The following is a 23,240-nucleotide window of genomic DNA, read 5'->3' as shown; positions in this document are numbered from 1 at the left end:
ACGTTGAACTTCTTTCACGCCGTACGTAGCCAACCGTGCTAATCAGAGGTGCTTAAAGTTCCGTACAGATATAATTTAAGAACCCATTGTTGCACTAATATCTGCTGATTACCTCATAGTAAGAAGAATAAACACCTAATTTGAGATCCAAACATCGCACTGCCTCCTGGTTTAGTTTTAATACAGAGGCTTTCGCGACCAATATTCATAATAAAGGTGTTTTGGGTTAACCGAACACCAACTGAGACTTTGACATTCCTCCTCAAAGACACAGTGGTGTAATCATCAACCGCATGGTCAGAACATCAACATGGCGATGTGAACACCTTCATGAATGGAAAATGAAAGACACAGCCACAAATAATGCAGTGTGCGATTGTGGCCACGCAACCCAAACTATGGACCATTTAGTAAACAACTGTTCCTTGAATGGAGGAAGAATAGAAACACAACACAAACTCTCTCTCTCTATGGAAGCCATCTCGTGGCCAGCAGCAGACCTCCACATCGGTATTTAGCTCCTGAACATGTTAATGCCATCCGCCTGAATATAACATTACAAAACATACGAACATCTGGTATTCCTAGGCAATGTCCCATTCAGGCGGGGGACTACTCGGGTTCAATTCTGCTGATTTGCGAGGTCCGACTCGATCGGGCACATTCACGGGGAGCTGAACGGAGTTCAAAAGAACTCGCAAACACCAGCCTATTGTGAAAGACCCAACGCAGAAGATCCCAGGATTGCATGTTCCACGAAGCTGCTTATGGTCCACCCTAAACTACATCCACGGCATAAATCATGGCAGTAGATGGGGATATCTGATGATGCACACATTGAAAACTAAAACTCTCCAGTGTGCGACTGTGGTCATCCAGAACAGAGACCGTACAACGTATAACGACGCAATGTCCTCATCCACAAATACGAAGGAGACATCACAGCGATGATGATGATACACTACTACCACTCTGCTTGCTCCTGACGCTGTTGTCTCTGGGCTTGACCACCTGAAAGTGACGTTGTAGTCGTTGATGCTCTGCATCTACATCAGCAGCCGTACCAAACAACAAGAAGACGACTGGGATTTTACCATCGCCAAATTGTCAGACCGATGTTGGCAAACTCTGATTTTTTTTACTTTCTCCGTAATTCACTGACTAGTCCACGACCATCTGGCCCTTTCAGGGGAATAATGCATTTTGACGTTTGGCCAATGTGTGGTGAAATGAACGAGTGTTGTGTTTTGTGTGGGAGGAAGCTGAGACGCTAGGAGAACATCCTCCACGCTGACGAGGGAGCAAGGCTGACGAGTCCGCACAGATGGGTTCACGAATCCACGCGTTTTCCCCGTGATGTCCTCACAATATCACTGCCTGGCGGGTTTGGAAGTTTCGCACAACACCGCCTCGAAAGGAATTGGAGAAACACCCTCAAGCAGGATCCTACTGAAATAAAACAGTCTTGAGACGTGCCTGGATTAATTGCTGAACTACTACCAAGGGACATCATGTAGGTATTTGTTATGAATCCGGTTACTGCAGGAGTGTTAGACGATGCGTTTATTCGAAACGCATTCAGGACAGCACGCGCAAGTAATGTTCTATTGGTGTGTAATGTGATAGTGCCGTTGTCCACAAAGGGCAACACACGTACAACACAGGTACACGTGTTGCTATGGTACACACAGGTACACGTGTGTACACGTTTTGCTATGGTTACACAGGTACACGTGTTGCTATGGTTACACACAGGTACACGTGTTGCTATGGTTACACACAGGTACACGTGTTGCTATGGTACACACAGGTACACGTGTTGCTATGGTTACACACAGGTACACGTGTTGCTACGGTACACACAGGTACACGTGTTGCTCTGCTATTTATGTACACTACTATGCGATATTCGCACAGGACGCATACGGCACTTGTGCTCTCATTTGCATGATTTATAAAATGTTCACGTTTGACAAATGTTACTTGAACAACAGTGAATGTATAATTGCTCCACCGACACGCATTATTCCCCAACACGTTTAGCATTGTTTTATTTTCATACGCAGTGATGAGTTAAAAGCCGAACGTATATCGTTTAAACCCAAACACCATGGCAACAAAATAAAACAATCTGGGCGATTCCGTTTCCCGCTGCGCCCGCGGCGTTGTCTTTGATGCCACGTGGCAGTCACGCGCCTCGATCTCACGACCACGTGGACGTACTCCTGCCCAAAGTGAACGCCACTTCTATTCGTCAAAGTCTAATTAGCTCGTCGCTTGAACGTCGACTGTCTTCATCGCTGCTGGCGGGGCACACGATTCTTTGGAAGCGGCGCAGAGGTCGCTTTGTTTGTGTGTTTGTGATTGCCGGAGAGCCTTGGCGGCCAGCTGCTGGTGGTGGTGGTGGTCCGCGTGTGACGAATCTTCGTCTTGCGTCGTTTTCGGCAAAGTGACGGGATTATTGGAGCGTTGTGATGGAGGTAGCGGGGAAAGTGAACGAGGGGTTTAACACCAAGTTAGGAGGCTTTCGCGACTAATGTAATTCTTAATAGATGGGTTTTTTGGGTGAGATCGCATAAATATATAAATGTGGTGTCGTGAAACCCGCCACCACCCGACGCAGCCAATTAGTAAGGTTTCTCACGTGAGCAGAACATACAAAACATAACAGTACACAGCACACCGATTGTGTTGTAAAGTAAACCCACATTTACAATCTCATATTAATCCACAGCATTACAATCTTGAGTACATTTACAATCGAGATTGTAAATCTGAGTACATTTACAATTGAGATTATATTAATTCTGAGTACAGAATATAGAATGAGTATTGTTAATGTTGTTGATATTGTTGATATTGTGGATGTTGTTAATGTTGTTGATGTTGGGGATGTTAATGTTGTGGATTTGCTCTCTAACTCACAACCCGTCACGAATTGTCGCGTTCTGTTTGCGTGACAACCCCCTCACTTATCGGCTGTCGCGAGCTGGCAGCGGCGGCTTTTAACGACACCGCATTAATATCCACGCGATCTAAACGCCCCCACCCCACAAACAACGACAACAACAACAACCCCCCTCAGGGTTGTGGAAGTTAAAGTGGGTACAAGTGGGTACAAGTGGGTACGAGCGAGCGAGCGGGCGGGCGGGCGGGCGTGGAGTTTCTCGCCGCTCCATTTCGCAATCGCGTTCCGCCGCGGGCCTCCGTAGGCGAGGCGCGCGCTCTCGCGGTGCACGTCGGGAGGCGCGGCCTGAGCGGCACAAGGAGCAGAGGAGGAGGCCCCCGACCCCGGCCTCGGCTCCCGGCTCCGGGTCTCGGCCCACCGCCCCCGCGCCGGGCCCCGTCACAGCGGCCCTGACTCCTCTCCTCCTCCTCCTGCTCGCCACGCGCGGGGCAACCGTCGCGATGCCTCCGGCGCCGCCCCGGGTGAGTGCGACGGCGAGCGAGGCCTATCCCGAGGGCTCCCGCCTACCCGCCAGCCTGACCGCCCGCCCGCTTCGAGGCTCCTCCGCTCGGATTGGGGGTCGGCCGCGGGCCCCCTGCGCGCGGCCGGAGGGGCCGCGGGGCGAGTCGCGGGGACTCCGCGCCGTCGTGGTTCCTGTGCGCCGTCGCTGCCTCCGATCGCGCGGCGTCTTGTGGGGGAACTCTTTTGTCTCGCGCGGTGTCACGGGGGTCTCCCGGGGTCCCGTTCCGCCGGCTCGCTCTCGGCACCTTGGCGGTGCGTCACGCAGCCTCGCCGCGTCTTCTCGTGGCGGTCTCGCCGGGGTCTCCGTGCGTCACGCCTCGCTGGTTCTATCGGTGTCTCGCGGGGCGGGCGGGGGGGTCCCTTGTCTCACGCAGTGTCACGGAGTGTGTCACGCAGTCTACCGCGGTGTTGACAGCGACTCGGGCGGTCACGCGAGTCCTTGGGGGCCCGCGGCCCCTTGTCCTTCCTAAACAACTAAACTCATAAACACTTCGCCGTCTGCACCCCCCTCCCTCCCTCCCTGTCTCTCTCGCGTGCCCACCCACTCTCACCGCGCTAGGTGTGAGTGAGCACTCGCGGCAGAGATGGATCACGGCTCGGCGAGCGGCGAAAGGCGAGGCTCAGCGCCGGCGGCCTCGCACCCGTCGGGCCAGCAGCAGTGGAAAGGATACAAGCTCCTGGTGGACCCGGCCCTCAAGAAGGGCCACCAGAAGGTCTACCGATACGACGGCGCCACCTTCTCGCTACCCGTGAGTGTAGCGGGAGCAGTTGGGGGTTTGGGCGGCGGCGGTGGTGGTGACGACGTTGGTTTTGGGTGCCTCCCTTTGAGGTGGGAACCTCCCTCGGAGGTTGTGAATTTAACCCACCGCGCGGAGTGACGGGTCGAGTTCACGGTGGGAGGAGATGCCTCGGCGGGAGATGTTGCCACGTTCTGGGCGGCGTCTTAATCATTGATGGCAGTGACGGTATTGTGTGTTTTTATTGTGGCGGTGTTGCTGTCCAGCCCTGGTGGTGCTGGTGGCAGACCGTTCAGTGGTTGGTTTAAACCGACCATCATCGCAGTCTTTTTAGAGAGACCACAACATGACAACTGCTTATTGTGGTAAGCGGTGAAGGAACTGATCGCCGCCATAGAAATGTGGAATTTCCATCGCTGGCTCGTGCCCTCGGTTGGAGATATGCGAGCGCTTTCCATTACTCAGCAGGGGGGATACGCTCTGACTTTTAACTGCTGTCAGACACATGAAGACAGCACTGTTAAAGTGTAAGCGGCATTCGCCGAGATTGCAGGGCTCTTGGTACAAGACTGTGCGTGGTGCAAATGTTCGAAGCTCCGACTTGTGGTTGCGTGCAGAATGCGGGATTCCCAGCCGTGGACAGAGTTCGCGATCCGCGGCACAAGCGGTTCTGGGCGCGGACAAGAGAGGTCGACCTCCCCGTCCCCAAATTCAAGGTGCTGTGCTCCATCACGCTGAAGCAAAATAAAAGCGCCAAGAAAATGAACGCCAAACATTTCACAGGCAGAGACTCGTGGACCCACCATTCATGCATATCACCAAATCACCTAGAATTCAGCCGAACTTGTCAGATATCGAACGCTAAGCAGCATGCATCCTGGATATTCGACCTGTGCTCGTACGGGTGACCATCACACACGCTAGTTGGTCATAGGTTGCTGCAGGGCCACGTGGTTGACGATATGGCGGTGCAGCCAAATCCATCATTGTACTGTACGCTCTACACCCCCGGGTTTATGCTTCCCACCTTCAACCCACACTGGAAGCGTTGTGACTTCTAGGCAAAGAACTCCTATGACCAACATGGCATGGGGGAGACCTTCATTGAGCAGTAGATTGCCAAAGGCCTGTGGATAGACGATTTCAGTCCAAATACATACTGTAGTTTATGTACCAGTACACGGTATAGCATGTGTTGCATTCATGTACGTTTTAAAGCGTTGTTAACAAACGTCCGTCTGTTGTTGTTTGTTCCAGATCGATGAGCATTACGTAGGACAGATCCCGCCCAAGGAGGTGACGTTCGTGAAGCTCAACGACAATGTGAAGGAGAGTTTCCTGGTCGAGATGTGCAAGCGCTTCGGGGACGTGGAGGAGGTGGAGATCGTCTACAACCCCAAGAACAGGAAGCACCTGGGCCTTGCCAAGGTGGTGTTCACCACGGTGCGTGGCGCCAAGGAGGCCGTCAAGAACCTGCACAACACCTCCGTCATGGGCAGCATCATCCACGCGCAGCTCGACATCAAAGGCCAGTGTGCAACGCCGTGTCCGTGGGGTTCTCACACATTGCTCTGATGAGCAGCCCATACTGGACGTCTGTGAAAAAGAGCTGCATAGCTCATCGGATTCCTCCAGTCTAAATGAAGGCTCTGATTCTGTTTCTCAGCCCTTACTCCCCTGCCTTTCCACCCCGATGCAGTGTTTTTTTAACTTCACAAAGCCTCTTAAGTTGCGGTTGCATTGAGATTGCTATGTGCAATTCATAAAAGCTGTTTTGAAATGTTTACAGTAAAGGTTACAAAGAAAGCTAAGAAATATTATCTGGATGCTTGAGAATGCCTGTTTCAAATATTTGTACAATAGCGTATAAATGAGGCCGCCGAAATTTGGACACTACCAAACCTGGGCATATTCAAAAACATGTTTTGTGTATTTGATGGTGTTTAGACATAGAAATTACAGAGTGGACTGCTGCTGTTAGACTGTAAACACCACCGTTGCTGCTGTATAAAATAAATAGTTTTCTGTGTGTCCTGCAGGCGAGCAGAGGAAAAAGTACTACGATCTGATTGTGAGTGGCCAGTTCACGCCGCAGTCGGTTCCCACTGGGAGCCGGCCACGTTTGGAGATGTTTCCACCTCCCATCCCCGAGCCCATACAGGTGAGCAAAGGGAAGAACACCTTGACAGGTTGTTCTGCGGCGCACGTCGCACCGCTTTAATTGTCCACCCACCGAAGCAACGTTGAGCCTGGATAGTGCTTGGATGGGCGACCACCAAGTATAAGCAGACACGGTTGTGGAAAATCCATTCCTTTTTTTAAACTACTAAGCTCCCATTTCTTTGCTGCCCACTGTCACGAACCTGCACTGACCAGCACGGTAATGTACGGTCAAATAGCACCCTATGACCCGCACACTGGGGAATCCCTCATCCAGCAGTCTAAATAGAGAATCTCTACATGTACGTATCACAGCTGAACATCAGTCAGACCAATGGCAGTGCAGTTGGACGAGCTGGCAGGCACTGCTACAGTGGTAAAATAACAAAAGCCAGGTTCACTCCCCACCCTAATTTCATTTTGCGACATTACCCCCCAAGGCTAACGACCCACGAATCCGGCGCACGTCCGAAACGAGCACGGCCGGCCCGTCCCCGACGGCGCGTTCCGGCACGCCGTACTCTCAGGACACTGGCTACGCGGGCTCGGGGTCCGGCTCGTTCGCTCCGCCCTTCACGCCGCACTCCTCGTCCACGCAGAGTACGCCGCGGCAGGGCCCCGGAACGCCGTACACCCAGGACTCGCCTTACCCCACCGCACCACAGGTGAGGCGTCGGTGTTTACAGTTCTCGCTCCACGCCGCTGTCATCATCATCGTCGTCACTTATTAGAAGTATAAAACAAGTCTCCAAGTGGGTGTTGAGAATAAACTAACACGTAGAACAACTTATGTACAGAGATCTGAAAACTTTCACAGAAACTTGTAGCACAGCTGTAGACTCGCATATCATCACCATCGTCATCTATTGCTTGAGGCATCGCACCTCGCACAAGTATAACAACATAATTAAGAAGCACGGTTGGAGACAGGGAGTGGCACACCTGAAGTTATAATCACAAACAAACTTTCTAAGACAACCAATAACATTGTATTCACCGGAGTGTACGGTAAACTAAGAACTGGAACAACTCGTGTGCAATGACATCGTTGTAGGGATGCATTGGTGTCAGAGCAATAGGGATTTAGATTCGTAGCCGAATCTAAATCCCTTTGGCTGGGTGACGAACGGAGATGAGCTTTCTCTTGTCTTTGCAGGGAACGCCTGTGTTTTCCTATCCGCCCCTGCCTCTGGAACCGGCTGGCTTTAATTCGCGGAGGCACGACGGCCCGTACACGGACACGTACGGCGTGAGACAAGAGCCGCACTACCCGCCACCGCCGCCGCCGCCTCCCCCGCCGCCGCCCATGCATTTCATGGCCCCCGAGCCGCCTTACCCTCCGCCGTACGCCAAGCAGTTTCCACTGGAGGGCGCCGGCTATCCACCCGACTTCCCGCCACCGCCTCCCCTCTTCTCGTCAGCCTTCCCTCCTTACCCCGAGATCCCTCCGCCTCCGTTCATGCTGCCCCCGGCAGAGCAGGAGTTCCAAGCGCCTCCGCCCGCGCAACCCGAGCCGGACGGTTACCACTTGGGTGAGACGGGACACCGGGGCGGCGGCTCCGACTACTACGGCAACACGGGGCCCCCGCCCGGATTCTACAGCCCCGAGAGGACACAGACACCCACATCGGTGCCCCCCGCCAGCGTGCCGGCAACCGCTCCCCTCGTTCCCGGCGAGTCCGAGTCGCCGATCAAATCGACGTCTCCTGAAATTGTGCCGGACGCGGCGTTGGCCGTTGACGGCGTTGGCTGCGGCGTCGATGCCCAGAACGCCAGCACTTCTGTCCACCACCAGCCGCCGCTGCTGCCGCCACCACCGCAGACTCAACCGCCGGAGCCTCCGCCGGCGGAGCAGGAAAGCCCGGCGAAGCGCGAGGAGGCGGTGGTGGACGAGCAGCAGTCGAGCCTGGACTCGCGCATCGCCATGCTGCTCAGGGAACAGCGGGACAAGTTTTCTTTCCTGCAGGCCACGTCGGATTCGGACGATGACGAGGAAAGTGCAAAGCAGCAACTCTATTCGGACGGCTCTGTGGCCAAGCTGGCAGTAGGGGCGACGCAGCACCAAGAAGAATATCTGGTGACCATGCAGGAGCCCGGCGATGTCATGCTGGCAAGCGACATCACAGGCATCACCGTAGAAATCGGCACGCCCACCAACCACATGGACGTACGTGGGAGTAATTTCCTATCGGCATTTTTTTTCCTTGTAAGGCATGTGTCATTGCATAGACTAGTTAACGCACGCATCAGAGTAGGAATTTAAATGTTATGCATGCAATCTAATGAAGTAGTTTTTTGTGATTTGATGATGATGATAATGATGATTGTGATGGGAATATTCACCTTGGCCAGTCCGGGCAGCAATCTGGCGATGACATGGAGATTTCGGACGGCGAGGCGTCCCCGCTGGCGGAGCACGGCGGCCACGGGACGGGCATCTCCCTTCCGCTGCCATCACGGGGCTCGGCGGCGTCCATGCTGCCTCCCCCGCCCATCCCTTCTGCTATGCCGGGCATGCCGGTGCCGCCCCTGCCGGGCTACGTGCCGCAGCAGCCGCCTCCACCGCCTCCGGGTGCCGCCTACTCCGTGCACATCCCGCCGCTGCCCCCCATGCCTCCACCGCCGCACCCCGGGCACGTGGCGGGCGCCGTTTCGGCCCCGCTGGCGCAGCCCTCCGAGTTCTACGGCGTCATGGAGCTGATAAGCGGGGCGCTGGCGCGGCTGGGGGCCCCGCCCGTGCCCTACGCGGCGCAGACGCAGGTGGTGAGCCGCGTGCTGTACTCGCTGCACGATCGGCTGCCCTTCCTGGTGAGCGAGCAGCATCACACGCCCTTCTCGGCGCTACCGGCCGACATGGCCGAGTTGGTGGTGGACATGGTGCGCGACGCCGTCTACTCGGGACAGGGGCAAGGATTCATGTACCAAGGCGTCGGCGCGGATGATGGACCTGCTGGTACGTTGACCTGTGCTTCCTGTGTGTGCTGTCGATATGTATGTATAGTTTTAAAACTCTCACCGTTGCCGTTGTGTGATGTTGCACTCTACATGTTACTGAGCAATAGCGACTACATTATTTAAACCTTGTTGACTTGCTGTAGTAGATGACCTCATCGTGGAGTGGAGCTGGTGCTTATTTCAGAATCTATAACCTGTGCGTCTTGTTTGCTTGAAGTGCATAACTGCAACGATTTTAACGTATGATCTCGCACGCTTTTAAATGTACTTTGCTGTGAACCATTTTTTCAGTGGTATGTTTGTTTTCTAATTGTTGTGCCACACTTTAGTTTTTTGCGCCTGAGGTTTGCCTTTCAAGAGAGGCTTTATCTGCGTGGGCTTTCATCTAATTACACAATCTTCATGTCAGAATGATGAGGCGGTTGGGTGGGAACAACAGGGTGAAGAAGGATGATGGACGTCGCAGGGTGATAGTGAATCTCTTTTTCCCGTGCGTCCGTGCGTGTGTGCGTTCATGCGTGTGTGCGTTCATGCGTGCGTGCATGTGTGCATGAATGCAGGCTTCCCCTTCCAGCACTACGATGGCGGGAGTACCGCGAGGAGTGCAGGGAACAGTGGCGGCCCCGCAACCGGGGAGTCTGAATTCAATTTTGGGTCCTTCCGCCTGCCGACCTTTGACCCCAACTCGATGGACTTTGAGGAGCCTCACCGCCTGACCGTAGAGGAGGTGTTGAGCACGTTGGTGCTCGAGATGAAGAACATCATGACGCGTGACATCGTTCGCAAGATGGTGGAGATGGTGGCCTTCAAGACCTTTGACCTGTGGTGGGACCTGCGGGAAAGCAAGGCCAAGGTGCGGGAGGGGCGGCGTGACAGTCTATGAGCTTGCGCTGCCATGAAAAGCGCCGTTACTCTCAACGTTACTGCTGCTGCTGCTGCCGCTCAGAATTGTGTCTGGAATTCTGAGTGGCAGCAGTTGTTTACCTAGGAAGGCCTCATTGAGTCTCACGACTTTTTCAGGAGGGTCCTGCACAGTTTTGCAGCAGGGGGCGATGATTGCTATGCAAACTGTGTTCCAATTGAGTAATTTCCTGGACATGCTGCTTGTTAATGCGCGTATGGAAAATGGTTTGGTGAGGGGAAAGGGTTTTAATTTATTTGGCGCAAATGCGGGTTAGGGATAGAGCCAAGGCCTCTTAGATACACTGCAATTTCAGTGCAATCAATGGGTAGATGCTATCACGAGAGATCGATTGCAACACAATCAACGCTGCGTCATTATTTCACTGCACAGTCGATGCGGTTTGGTTGTGCACTGTCGCACCCAATGAAGCCGGATTCTAATGTTTGTAATCGGGCACAACGCGCTCATTCATCAATCGGTGATTTAATGTGAGCCCACATAGCGCGCATATGAGAGTAATAGTTTTGGTGTGTGTCAATGTACGTGAGAGTGTGTACACACTACCGAGGAACACCGTGCTCAGCAGTGTCACACTTCCCATTCTCGGAGCCTTTGAGGACAATGCGCTTATTCAGATTCGCGTACGTGTCGTGTTGCAGAGCGAACAGCCGTCCCTGGCCCAAGGCCAGACGAGGGACGAGGATCGCCCGAGGCCCAAGGAGATGTTGTACGACAGCCTGGCCAAGGGGGGGCCCTTCGGCGTGGAGGGCCTTGGCATGGCCATGGGTTTCCGTGGCCTCCACATGCCGTCCTTCAAGGTGAGCAGAGCAGAGCCGATGGGCCGGTCGGCAGCTGTGTGGGGAAGCCACTCGTCACTCGGGTGGGGGTGGTGGGGGTGGTGGGGGGAGGTAGGAAACGATGGGAAATGCAGAGGCAGGTTGTGCTGTGGAATACCCTCTCAGAATCATGACCCAGAACCCCAACCCTCTAAACCAGGGGTTGGCAACCTGTGGCTTCGGAGCTGCATGCGGCTCTTTAAGGACTGCTTCGGGACGTTATTTATTAAGGCTCATTTTTTATTCTGATACATTGCTGCTCTTGAAATATTAAGTTTCTTACCGAATTCGAATTTTTTTTGTTATTTTGGTTGCCGATCCCTGCTCTAAACCCTACTCTTAAACTCTATATCCAAACCATAAACTCCAACCGGGAACCCGAACCCGATGCTGTGTTTTTTGTAATTTTATTTGTAAATTAAAGTAGTTTTGTTCCTCATTGCCATGCTGTCTGTTTTTTTTTGCGTGTAGGTTAAGAGGAAAGACCCACCAGAGGGCGACTCCATGAGCGACCCGAAGAGAATGAGGCCCTCCACTCCAGCTTACGACTACGAGGAAGGTCGGTTGGCTCACCCACTGGCAGCAGGGAGAGCGGCACCTCACACGGCCAACCGCGCCACCGCCGTTTGTCGAAGTTGCTGCCGCGATAGCCACCGCGATAGCCACCGTTTCATAATTGTAACCGGAGTGGCCGGAGCGGTGGCCCGGTGTGTCCCTCCTTCCCTCTTGCGCATCACTCCAGCTGATTTCTCTTTTTGTTCTGCTATTTTGCACTGGGCTATGATAGAATCGCCCAGAAAGCCCCGGTTCACATCCGACCTCGAGCTAAGCAGGTTGGAACCTGGGTAGTGGTTTGATCGGTGAAACGGTGATTTACGCTCTGATCTCTCTGTTGGCTTCGTGGCTTTTGTCGTTGTGGTGACCCAGGTCGCTGCTGACAACGAGGCTCGAGTTCTCGCCTGGTTAAACAAAGTCAACTTCAAATGTGAAACTTGACCACCATGCGGGATAACCCGCACCGATCAGCTCCGTGAAATAGGTCAAGTAACCCCCCGTGACCCCCTTCGGGACCGACCAAAGGTGCCGCACGTGCGACGCGTTTGGCGCCCGCTCGTGTTGATCCCGACCCTCCTCTCCCACAGAGTCGGAGCAGGGCAAGGAAGCCGCGCTGCCCCCCATGAAGCGGGACAAGCCCCCCGCCAAGCAGCGGCAGAAACGCGCTCGCTCCCTGGACCTGGACAGCGAGGGAGAGGAGGAGAGCTCCGACAAGGTGGGCCCCGGCGGCACGGTTGACGGGCGGTTTCCTCGTCACCGTAAGATCCTGGCACGCAGCCCTGGCTGGCTCCCAAGAGACGTGGTATTTTGACACCTGTAAAATTGTGACCCAGGGATCGGAATGCCATATATATATGAATGACTGCCCTTTATTGTTGCAGGAGTCCGAGGAATCTTCCCGCGACTCGGACGACGATTCGAACGGTAAAGTTCTTAACCCTTTTTTCCCTAAGCGCACAAACGTGAATGCACACGCAGTAAAAAGACCAAGGCTTTTCTATCGTGATGTTTAAAAAGACGTGTTTCTCCTTCGCCAGCCGAAGAGGCCTCGAGCAACGCCTCGGTCAAGGGATCAGGGTCGTCGTCCTCGTCGTCATCATCGTCATCATCGTCGTCGTCATCGTCTTCCTCGTCGTCCGAGAGCGAAGACGGGTCTTCCTCGGAGTACGAGAGCAGCTCCTCTTCGGACGAGGAGGTGGAAGAGGCGGATGACGATGGGAAGGACGTTTTCAAAGTGCCGACGGTCAACAAGGCCTCGGTGGTGAAGGTGGACGCCGGCGTGGAGGAGGTGGAAGTCGGCGTGAAGGAGGGTGACACGGCCGCTGCTGTTGCAGGTTTGCGCTCTGCTCCACGTGGCGCTACGGCATGTCGCCCCCGTTTTATGGAAGTCGTTTGCCGTTGCTCTTCCAGACGTTTCTTAACAATTACTGCGAGCCGCGTCGCATCGCTGCATCTGCGTTGTATCTTGGGTGGCGGCTAAATCTACCGAGCTGCCTGCTGCGGTTCGTGTCTGTCCGCCAGGGCGTGTCGTGACGGTCAGCGTTTCTCTCTCAGTGCCGAAACCTGCTGCTGCGGCGAGCAAGAAGACTGAGGAGGTACCAGAAGAAACGGCACCTGTCGAGACGGCACCGGACAGTCGGTTCCAGGTCGGTGATGTCGGGTTGTACCCCTGTTACAGCATCCAGCATCTTCATCGGTGTTCTCCACTTATTTTCAGAGGCGGGGGGGGGGGGGTTACTTTCGCCGATAAGACATCAGTGTGAGGGCCACCACACATTTAAAAATCATTGGGTTTGACGGCACGATGGAGAGTGTTTTCACATGTTGTATATTGTCGGGGGCCGCATGTCAGGGGCCGCACTAAAGGCCACCAGCGGCCCCTAGTGGCCTCCGGGCCTTGCAATGAAGAACACTCGACTACAAAGTTCCCACGGTCATGGAACATCATGGCCATGGCAATAATCCAGTTTTCTGATTTGTTTAAATCTCAATTGAAGTGTGCATTTGCAGACCTCGTTCATTCTCGTGATACTCAAGTACTCGGCAACTCTACCATGTGGCAGTCGGTCACCGAAGACCTGAAATATTCTACGACCAGAATACAAATGCCCTTGTTTACAGACTGAAAGGGTGTGGTGCCCCTTTGACACCAGGGCTATCCTAACGGCCTCGTGTTTACCAGGCATCTCGAGCTGTTGTGCATGACCTGTGGTTATGGTCTGCGTAGATCTCGGGGTGGTGGTTTAGGGATTTCTTCGTGCGGCGCGTTTACTAGCTCTTCAGCTGAAAATGTATTTTGTGGGTAGCAGTAACCTAGACTGATCTCCATGAACAACCACAGCATATGAAGCGGCTCATTCGTACATTTGCCTGTGATGAGATGGCATCACTGTGTTCATCCCATTGGACTTGTCAACGCTGAGTACAGGTGGGTGTTCTAAATAGAAAACCAGTCATCCGTCATGGGAAAAAAAAAATCTGGTTTGTGCACGAACCTTGCTCCTGGTACTTGTGTGTGTGAATGTACTTGTGTGTGTGAATGTGCGTGTGTGTGAACGTGTGTCTCAACCAACTTTGTTTAAAAATCTTTAATTTTCTTTTTCACAGGTTCCAGCAGCACCCAAATCTGCCGGCACCCCTCTGACGCCGCCGAGCGCTAAAACGGAGGAGAGCGACTCGGGCCCGGAGACCCCGGTGAAGAGAAAACGCGGCGGCACGCAGCATCGCTCGCCTTCGCCCCCGCCGCCCCCACCGCAGCCCGCGGAGGACGCCGACAGCGACCTCCCGCGAACGCCCGGCCGGGACTCGCACGCCGCGCTCTCCGACTCGGACTTCTCGCTGCAAACCATCACCTCTCCCGCATCTTCCACGTCCACTCTGCTGGCGCCGACGACGCCCGGTCCCAAGGACGTCCAGCAAGTCGACGCCGCGCCGGCCCCCTCCCCTGCCGCCTCCGTTCCGCCGACGGCGGAGCCGGCGGTCGCCGTCGCGGTCGCCGTCGCGGCCGCCATCGCGGCCGCGTCGCCCCAGCATCAGATCCCCGTGGACCACGCGGCGCTCGTGAAGTCGCCGCCCCCCGAGCACGGTCACGCGAGGTCGCGCGGGCGACCCCGCGGCCACCACCACCACCACGACGGGCCGCGGCGCCACCAGACGCCCAGCGACCCCTCCGAGTCGCCCTACGTGTACGGCGTTCCCGGGTGGGAGTCGTCCGAGTCGTCGGGCGACCCGCCCTCCACGCCGGGGCGTGGCGTCGGCGCCGTGGACAGCGAGGACGAGCGGCTTTGGTGCAAGGAGCGCCTGAGCGCCAACTCGCTGCTCGAGCTCGCCAACTGGGCTTCGCCCCTGCACCGCATCGGTCGGCAGGCCGCGACCACCCGCGACCTGGACGTTCTGGCCGACGTGGCGCTCACAGCGATGAAGCCCCGGGTGGCCGGGAGCGACCGCGAGAGCGAGGCGTTCGAACCGACGTCCGAGGTGGAGGAGCTGATGCAGCTGGAGCTTGAGGAGGAGGAGGAGGAGAAGGAGGAGGAGGTGTCTCTGGTTCAGCAGCAGCTGTACGTGGAGCACAGCTACGCGAAGCTGCCGTCGCCCAGCGAATGCGCCGCGCGCAAAGCCCCGAGCGGCGAGGGCGCGGCGTCGGTGGCGCAGGACGGGGCGGACGGGAGCTCGGAGAACGACGAGAGGGCCCGGCGCCTCACCGAGCGCATGGACAGCGACATCCACAAGCTCCACGTGGAGCACGAGGTGGAGATCACCGACACCGAGCCAGGTGAGCGGACGAGCTTACACTCGCCCATTGTCGTCCACGCTCGCCAATCATTCTGCCTCGCCCAGAGATGCGTTGCCGCTCACCCACGCGTTGACGCTCGCCCACCGATGCGTTCCGTCACACCGCTCGCTGATGTTCGTGCCTGACTGGATGCATTGTAATGCGTGCGTCTATGTCCGGAGTAGATAACCGGGTTTTCTTCAGTTTATAGTTTTGGTGGTTTTAATCGCTGGCCGGTGCGCGTTTTGCGTTGCGCTTCCTCGCAGAGCCGGGAGAGGTGATGGAGGACGTGGAGCCGGGGGAGGTGCGCGGCCGCGACAGAGAGGGGAGGCGCGAGCGCGAGCCCGGGGAGGTGCGGCACAAGCGGGAAACGGATGCCGCCGCCGCTGCCGCCACCGCCACCGCTGTAACCGCAGACAGCAAAAGCGTGGAAACGGCGGAGGACCGGAGCGCTCTTTCCACCGCCGCCGCCGCCGCCTCGGACCACCGCGCCGAGAAAGAAAAGGTGGTGGATGTGGGTGGCGAGGAGGATGAGGACGAAGAAGACGACGACGATGACTTTGAAGAGAAGCTGCCTCTGTACAAGCAGCGCACGGAGCTGGAGGAGATGGCGATCCTGTACGACATCTGGAGCGCCGGAATCGACATGGAGGACGTCCTGTACATGAAGGAGATCTACAGCAAGCTGCTCACACAGGAGGGGGGGCCCGACTGGCTGAACGAAACACACTGGGTCTGGCACTGCCATATCCTTGACTTCACCAGCAGTGCTTCTGTATGTGTGTGTGTGCGGGCACGTGTACATTGGGTGGATCAGTGGCGTAGCGGTGAGCAGACCGCGCTACGAACGTGGCAATGCGAGTTTGATTCCCAGCCATGGCAAACGTCAGTGGTGGCTATATGAACTGCCCTCGGCCTCCCTGGACACGTATGCATGGTTATTGAACTTCTTTCACGCAATACATAGCCAACCGTGCTCACCGCCAACCGTGCTAATTGTAAGTGCGGGCAGGTTGAATGTAAGACTAACGTTTGGTAAGTAAACATAGGCACTGGTGGGACAAAGGCAGCTGGGCGTGGTGCTCTCTTAGCCACACAACCCCCTCGCGTGCCATGGCTGGCTTCATAAGTGATTGCTGACAGCACTCCTGCTGCGACCCAACAGTCTGTTACAGGTCACGGGGGGGGGAGGGGGATGGCCTGTCACGAGATGGCTTTTTAAACACAGGTGTCTGTAACGTGAGGTGTCACCATGTCAAAGCCGAGCACAGGTCGAGCGCGTAATGGAAAACCAGGCATCTGTCATGTGTACGTGTTTTAACTATTTTCACCAAGGCACATTGAATGCGTTTTGTGCAGATGTGGGGGGGGGGGGGGCTCGTGTGTCACGGTCATTTTCAAAACAATGGCGGTGCAACGACCGGTTAAAAAAAAAACGTTTCGAGACCGTGACGAGCAAAGCTCGCACCTTGCCCGTCTTGGCGTGCCGGCCGTCGCCGGAGATCTGCGTCGTTTCCCTTGACCCCGTGGCACCCAGCATCGTGCCGGACGGCCGCAAGAAGAAGGGCAAGAAGAAGAAGGACGAGGAGAGCCCGCGCGAGCACCTGTCGGGCTGCGCGCGCTGCGAGGGCTTCTACAAGCTCAGCCACAAGGAGAAGCGCGAGGGCAAGAGCCAGGAGAGCCCCTCGCAGATCCAGGTTGGTGGAGCAGCCCCTAACAGCCTCCAGTCGGTGGGGAAGTGTTGAGGGGGGGGCGGGAAGGGGACGGGGGGAAGACTACGTATGCCCCAAGATGATGTAGCCACGTGCAGGAAGGAATCGGCGCGAGTGGGTCTACGTTGGGAGCGTCTTTGCCAAGGTGCGCAGCTCCTTGAGATTAACACGAGAGTCCGGTGGGTAGATCCGGGGAGGGGGATGTGTGAGTGGTAGGTATAGTGGTCACCTGTGTATTGTTGGAATTGTGTTGTTTGTATTCAGCGAGTCTGTCCACATGGGGGTAAACCGCGGTTAGCCTGTGGCTAGCAGGACCTCCAACCCTTCTGACAACGAAGTGGTTTCTGCGTTAGTCCTCCCTTCAGTTGCGTGAGACGGCGTTGATTTTGTCGGAAGCCGGTGGGTGTTCTTTACGGTGATGCTGCGGTTTCTGTCTCTGCTGCTGCACTGTGATGTGGCAGCTGGCAGAGGGCGCCATCGTGGTGAGCTGCTCCCGGTCTCCAACCCCGCTGCATGCCGCGTCGTCGTCATCGTCGTGACTTTGTGTGGCGCCCGCTCGTGCCGTGCCTTCGTCCGCGTGCGGCTTTCGGTGTCTGCGTGCGGCACTTGAACATTTCTTCGTTAAACTCGCAGAGAGTTTATTCAAAACCCCGGGCTGCACATTTATTCGCAGCATTTTATGTTTCGGCAAACGCTCTGCACCCCGTTGAGACGGTCGTTAATTTGTATGCCCGCGTGCTTCCTTGTCTCTGCGTTGGCCTACTTTGCGATCGTGTGCGTGTGTGCATACGCGCGCTTGCCAGCGGTTGTGTGTGCGTGGACTCTGCATGGCATGTGCGTTGTTGCGTGATTGCGTCATGTGTCGCGTGTGCTTGGAATGCCTGGTCCTGCGTGTTGTTCAATATTTTGTTGGCACTGTTCATGCCTGCATGGTGATGTGCGTGTCATATTGAACACACACACGCACACACGCGTACGTGTGTGTGTTTCTTCGTCGGTGCTCACTAAGGGCACTTAGTCTGTTAAATGCTACACGGTGGATCTTTGTCTTTGTGCAGGGCGCCAACGCCATGAACCAGCAGCTGCAGCAGCAGCAGGGGGGTAGCAGCGCGGCACGGGCCGGCTCTGAGCGCCGGTGGGAGCAGCGCCGGCTCCTCGCCTCCATCGGCAGCATCGGGGGCGTGCTGGCCGACAGCGACGTCTTCAAGTTCAACCAGCTCAAGGTGAGACGTCCATGGCAGAGTCCCGCCTGCGGATCCACGAGACCCCAAACCTCACCTACATCCTCGACAAGATTATTTGACCTTTCGCCACGCCGGTCAGTGCTGTTGGTGAAGGCTGAGAGCTAAGAAATCGAGTACAACAATTAGATAACCAACAATAACAATATTACTTATTTTTAGTACAGCGCTTTGAACAAACACCAACGTCCCAAAGCCGTGCAATCTAAAACAAATAAAAAGGCAAATGCAAAACAATAACTGTGAAAGGAAAAAAAACACAATTTTAAAGGCCAGTGAATAAAAATAAGTATTAGGATGAAGTTTAAAAATACTGCTGGTATCTGAATCTCCGATGGCCTTGGGCAATGAATCCGATCTTGGAGCGGAGGAAAAGAATGCACTGCCAACTGTGGAGACAAGCCTCGTGTTGGGGTCCATTGGTCGTGTTGCGGTCGAGCATTTGTGTTGGGGTACAGCAGTCGACCGGAGTCTGACGAACGGAGGTGACGTGCCAGGTACGGAACGGCAAGCGGATCTCTTGGGTCCAACGTGGGGAGCCAGACCATTCAGGGCCTTGTATGTTCATACCAGAACCTTAAAACCATTCCTGTGTTTCACATGCAAGCAATGCAAAGATGCCAAAACGGGCGTTATATGATCACAGGATGTAGTTCTTGTTAACGCTTGATAGTAGCTGGGTTCTGCAAAAAGCGTTTAATCTCTAAATGTGCGTACATTATGTTTACTGCACTGCCCTCTGCTGCCCGACAGCGGCCTGCAACACGTGCTTTATACATGGTGGTCGCTTATCCAAACACTATACAGTCTCAGACCTGCTTAGCTTCTGGGATCTGATAGCAATGGGTGAATAGTATTTAGCATCTCAATCTACATTCGGGTTGAAGGGGGTTGGGGTTGTGGTGGAGGCGTTAGGGCAGGGAAATACAAGAGAGAGGAGAACAACAGTGCAGCACAGCTCCGGACGTAGCAACCAGGGCCCAGCACTAACAACGACAACAAAGACAACAACGACATCGAGCCCCGGGTCGGCCGGGGACAGCCAGGGCAGCATCGTGACATCCACGGTGGGGGGAGGGGGGTAGGGTGGGCGGCTTTCACCAAACTCATCGCAAAATTGCAAATGCAGCGTTGCCAGGTCCAGAACGTTTCCCTCTCGTAGCCGACTCGCTTCCAGTGACGGATGATTATCATTCAGAAGCGTGGCCGCAAGCCTGATGAAATAAAGTCGCACGGGAACGTAGATTGCCCCCCTCCCCTGCTGTACAAGACGGAGAGTTTTGCGAGTTTGGAGATTGCGGTGAAGAAGGGGGTGTTTATTTTTTTCCCAAGACAAGTGTTGAGTTAGCCAAGGGGTCAGCAACCTGCAGCTCTTGACAGACTGCTTCGTGACGTAATGTACGTACGTCTCTGTACGACGTATGTCTTCACGTGCATTGCGGCTCTTGACAATTTGAGTTTTGTACCGAATTTGTAAAAAAGGGCTCTTCTTGTTAGTTCGGTTGCTCGACCCCTGAGTTAGCCAGAGGATGGTGCTCGGGGAAGGGGATTTGTTTGTGTTAAAACGGCGTCGTTCTCGCCGGTAGTTCCGCAAGAAGAAGCTGCGCTTCACCAAGAGCCGGATCCACGAGTGGGGGCTCTTCGCCTTGGAGCCCATTGCTGCCGAAGAGATGGTCATCGAGTACGTGGGGCAGGGAATCCGACAGGTAAGCCTCGCCGTGCCCACGCTCACCGCCGTGCGAGCCTCGCCGTGCCCACGCTCACCGCCGGGTGTCCGCGCGCGCGTTAGCTGCTTGCGTTGCATCCTCAAATCTCCCTTTGTTGTTGAAGCTCTGGCAGGATATCTACGATAAGTACAAAGTACAATTGGATCGTTACTGCGTCTGGTTTTTGACTGTTTTGTTTATCCAGGAAGGCCTGGCTGAGTTGCTAAATAATTTTTCAGAATGGTCCCACATTGTGGATGCAGTCTGCATGTCTGTCAGTTTATTAGTGTCCAACAATACTTGGATTCTACAGTTATAATTCGGTTATGACATAATATGCGCAAGGTTAACGACATTTTTATACCTGTTAAGAAAAGCAACTGGGCTAGGCCAGGGCGCGTCGCTGGAAGGGACGTTACAGTCGGCGGTAAAAAAATTAACGTCAGTGACAAACGAAGGAGGTAACTCGCCCTCGAGAGGACGTCAACCGTCGGAGATGGAGCGATGAAATCCTCCCGTGTGCACGTACCGGATGGGTTGCTACGTCGCAGCGTGAGAGTTTGATGGTTGCAGTTTGGTGGCGAGGGGGGGGGGGCTTTTATTCTGCAGTGAATCGATCGTTGCTTGGCGACGGTGATGCTGACGTGTTGAACGCTCCTCGTGCTCCGCAGCTGGTGGCCGACATGCGGGAGAAGCGGTACGAGGTGGAGGGCATCGGCAGCAGCTACCTGTTCCGCGTCGACCACGACACCATCATCGATGCCACCAAGGTCGGAAACCTGGCGCGCTTCATCAACCACAGCTGCAACGTGAGTATCGCGCGAGCGTAATTATCGCGGCCCTTTTTCAGTCCACCGCTGGGCAAAGGCCTTCCCCTGGGGCTGTCGGTCATGGAGTTTGTTTTGAGCATACTTCACCACGCCGGTCAGTGCGGGTTGGCAAACGAATGGCCCAGGATCGATTAATTTGCCGCTGGTGTTGGCTGTGGCTGGGAATATTATTACGTCCATAATTAATCCTGCGAAGTTAAGAGAAGGGGAAGAGAACGGCATCATCGATGATTTTAAGGTTGTTAGAGGCTTGTCAAACTTCATTTTTCGGAATTTAGGAAGCGCTCACGTGCTCACTTTTTTCCTTTGCTTTAAATTGTGGTCAAAGATGGTCAGAAACGTTTTGAACTTGCACTGCTTAACTTGAGAAAGGTCGTGTATGGGAGGGTGGCAGAGGCCCCGACTACTGCCTTGTAACACACGCCGCCTTTGTTCAGTTGCTCATTGCTCGGCCAAAATGACACCCGAAGGTCACCACGGCAGCGCGGGTGGCCGTTGTTGGTGCCGTGCCTGACTCTGCGTTGCCGATCCGCAGCCAAACTGCTACGCCAAGGTCATCACGGTGGAGTCGCAAAAGAGGATCGTGATCTACTCCAAGCAGGCCATCCACGTCGACGAGGAGATCACCTACGACTACAAATTCCCCATCGAGGAGAACAAGATTCCCTGCCTGTGCGGAGCGGAGCACTGCCGCGGCACGCTCAACTGAGCCCAACGCCGGCGGTGGCGGAAGCGGCGGCGTCGGCGTCCCTACCAGGCACCGGTTCCTGTCCCGGCGTCCTCTCCTGCCCGTGGGAATGGGGGGGGAGGGCGTCGTGCGGCGCGCCGCGTGGCACGCGTGGATATTTACGCCTTCCCGTGGTGGCATTCCCACCGGCGGGAGTGGCTCCGTGCCCCGAGCTGGCATTTCCATGATCGGCCGCCGTCTGTGCCCTGGAAAAATAATGCCGAGGTGGGGGGAGGGGAGGTGTCGGTGATGCGGCGACCCCTCGCCGCTGGACGAGCCTGCAGAATAAAGAGGTGGCCGGGGGGAGGGGTGGGAGAGTTGCGTTCCATCTTCTTCACGTCCTTGTCGACCACCCACCCGCGTGACCAAAGTGACGTGCTCCGATCCCCCTCGGTCAGTCGCACGCTTATTTATGTGGTCGCCGTGACAGTTTACTTACGCGAGGAGGTCAGCGAATTGAGCAACCTCAGAAGACACAATGAGAGAGAGGGGCGCGCGCCGCCGTTTGGCCCGTGTCTACCTGCACCTCGGCGGCAACCGTCCGTCGCACTCGGCGACTCGCGTGTCGGTGCGACGGCGCTGTCGGCGAGCGCCCGTGCACACGCCTCCCGCCGTTGCGTGATCTGCCGTGTCGCTGTCGTTTAAAAATTATAATAAAATCGCAACGGCATGAAGCTGGCAAATGTGATTGCTCAACAGAATCGTTTGATTTTCAGTGCTCAGGGCATTTTGGATTTCATTTCCTGACTAGTATAAGGTAACTCCTGCCGGTTCGCCAGCAGCCACGGATACTTGGCCCGTCGCTTCCATCTAAAAACCATGGCGAAAGTGGCAGCTTGGGGGGAGGTGGGGAGGGGGGGGCCGCTCTCTGCCAAAAACCTCTCGCCTGCGCCACCGCCGGTACACGTCGTTTGCGAGGCACGTGGAGGCTGCTCCCGATGGACGCTCCTGCGTCAATTGATGACTTCTTAGACTGCGAGAGAGAAGGGGGCCGCAGTGGCGCTCGTGACAATTTGGGGGGGGGGGGGGGGGGACACGAATCCCACTGGCCTTTGGGGAAAGCGGGGAACCCCAGGAGAGCTCTCGTTCCCCCCCCCCCCTCCCCACCGGTCCAGTTGGCCCTTAGCCTTAGTTCTTGTACATATTGTACTGTATTGTTTCTGATGGGGTTTATTTTTCTTACGTTTTTGTAAAGGCAAACCTTTCTTATGCCACGCGTGGCTCGGCTGTCACGGGGAGTGGATGTTAAAGAGGCCGGCCCCGTTTCGGTTGCCTGCGTTCTGCCCTTCTGTGTTGTCCCTTTTGTCCGATTGCTAAAAGGCAGCGTCTTGGCCTGTCGTTATTTTGCCCGTGTTTTTTTTTTTAAATGTACATATGTTTATATGCTGTGTATTGTTTAACATGCAGTATTTGCCCCGTGTATTATAGTACATTTTATATAAAGGACAATAAATTTACAACCCTATTCTCAGGATCTGTTTGTTGTGCGGTTTTTAAAATGTTTTAAGTGCCAATACACGAGTAACGTGTGCGTGTAGTCATACGCTTACATGGGCTGTAATTATACGGCATAACCAGGAGAGATTATTTTAACGCAGGCATAAATATAATGCCCTTCATTTACCCAGGAAAGCCT

General features: G+C 55.1%; 1 protein-coding gene across 2 annotated transcripts; it reads left to right on the top strand.

The window, feature by feature from the left end:
• Window positions 1–3,191: 3,191 nt before the first annotated feature.
• Window positions 3,192–23,070, top strand: LOC144932992 (histone-lysine N-methyltransferase SETD1A-like). Of its 2 annotated transcripts, XM_078857410.1 has the most exons (23): window positions 3,192–3,429; window positions 4,029–4,218; window positions 4,824–4,922; window positions 5,464–5,734; window positions 6,246–6,367; window positions 6,807–7,031; window positions 7,523–8,533; window positions 8,719–9,319; window positions 9,882–10,174; window positions 10,885–11,043; window positions 11,533–11,620; window positions 12,204–12,331; window positions 12,498–12,540; window positions 12,654–12,950; window positions 13,171–13,262; window positions 14,224–15,388; window positions 15,655–16,134; window positions 16,922–17,085; window positions 17,562–17,582; window positions 18,159–18,323; window positions 19,928–20,047; window positions 20,719–20,856; window positions 21,413–23,070. In XM_078857410.1, the coding sequence occupies exons 2-23, from the start codon at window positions 4,054–4,056 to the stop codon at window positions 21,584–21,586; spliced, it is 6,021 nt and encodes a 2,006-aa protein (XP_078713536.1). In that variant the 5' UTR covers window positions 3,192–3,429; window positions 4,029–4,053; the 3' UTR covers window positions 21,587–23,070. The 2 variants fall into 2 exon arrangements, with proteins under 2 accessions (XP_078713536.1, XP_078713537.1); XM_078857411.1 differs by lacking the exon at window positions 17,562–17,582.
• Window positions 23,071–23,240: the final 170 nt, after the last annotated feature.

Source organism: Lampetra fluviatilis, chromosome 6 (assembly GCF_964198595.1).
Source record: "Lampetra fluviatilis chromosome 6, kcLamFluv1.1, whole genome shotgun sequence".
NCBI lineage: Eukaryota > Metazoa > Chordata > Hyperoartia > Petromyzontiformes > Petromyzontidae > Lampetra > Lampetra fluviatilis.
Note: the sequence above shows the minus strand (reverse complement) of the source record. Positions and strands in the feature narration are given on the sequence as shown.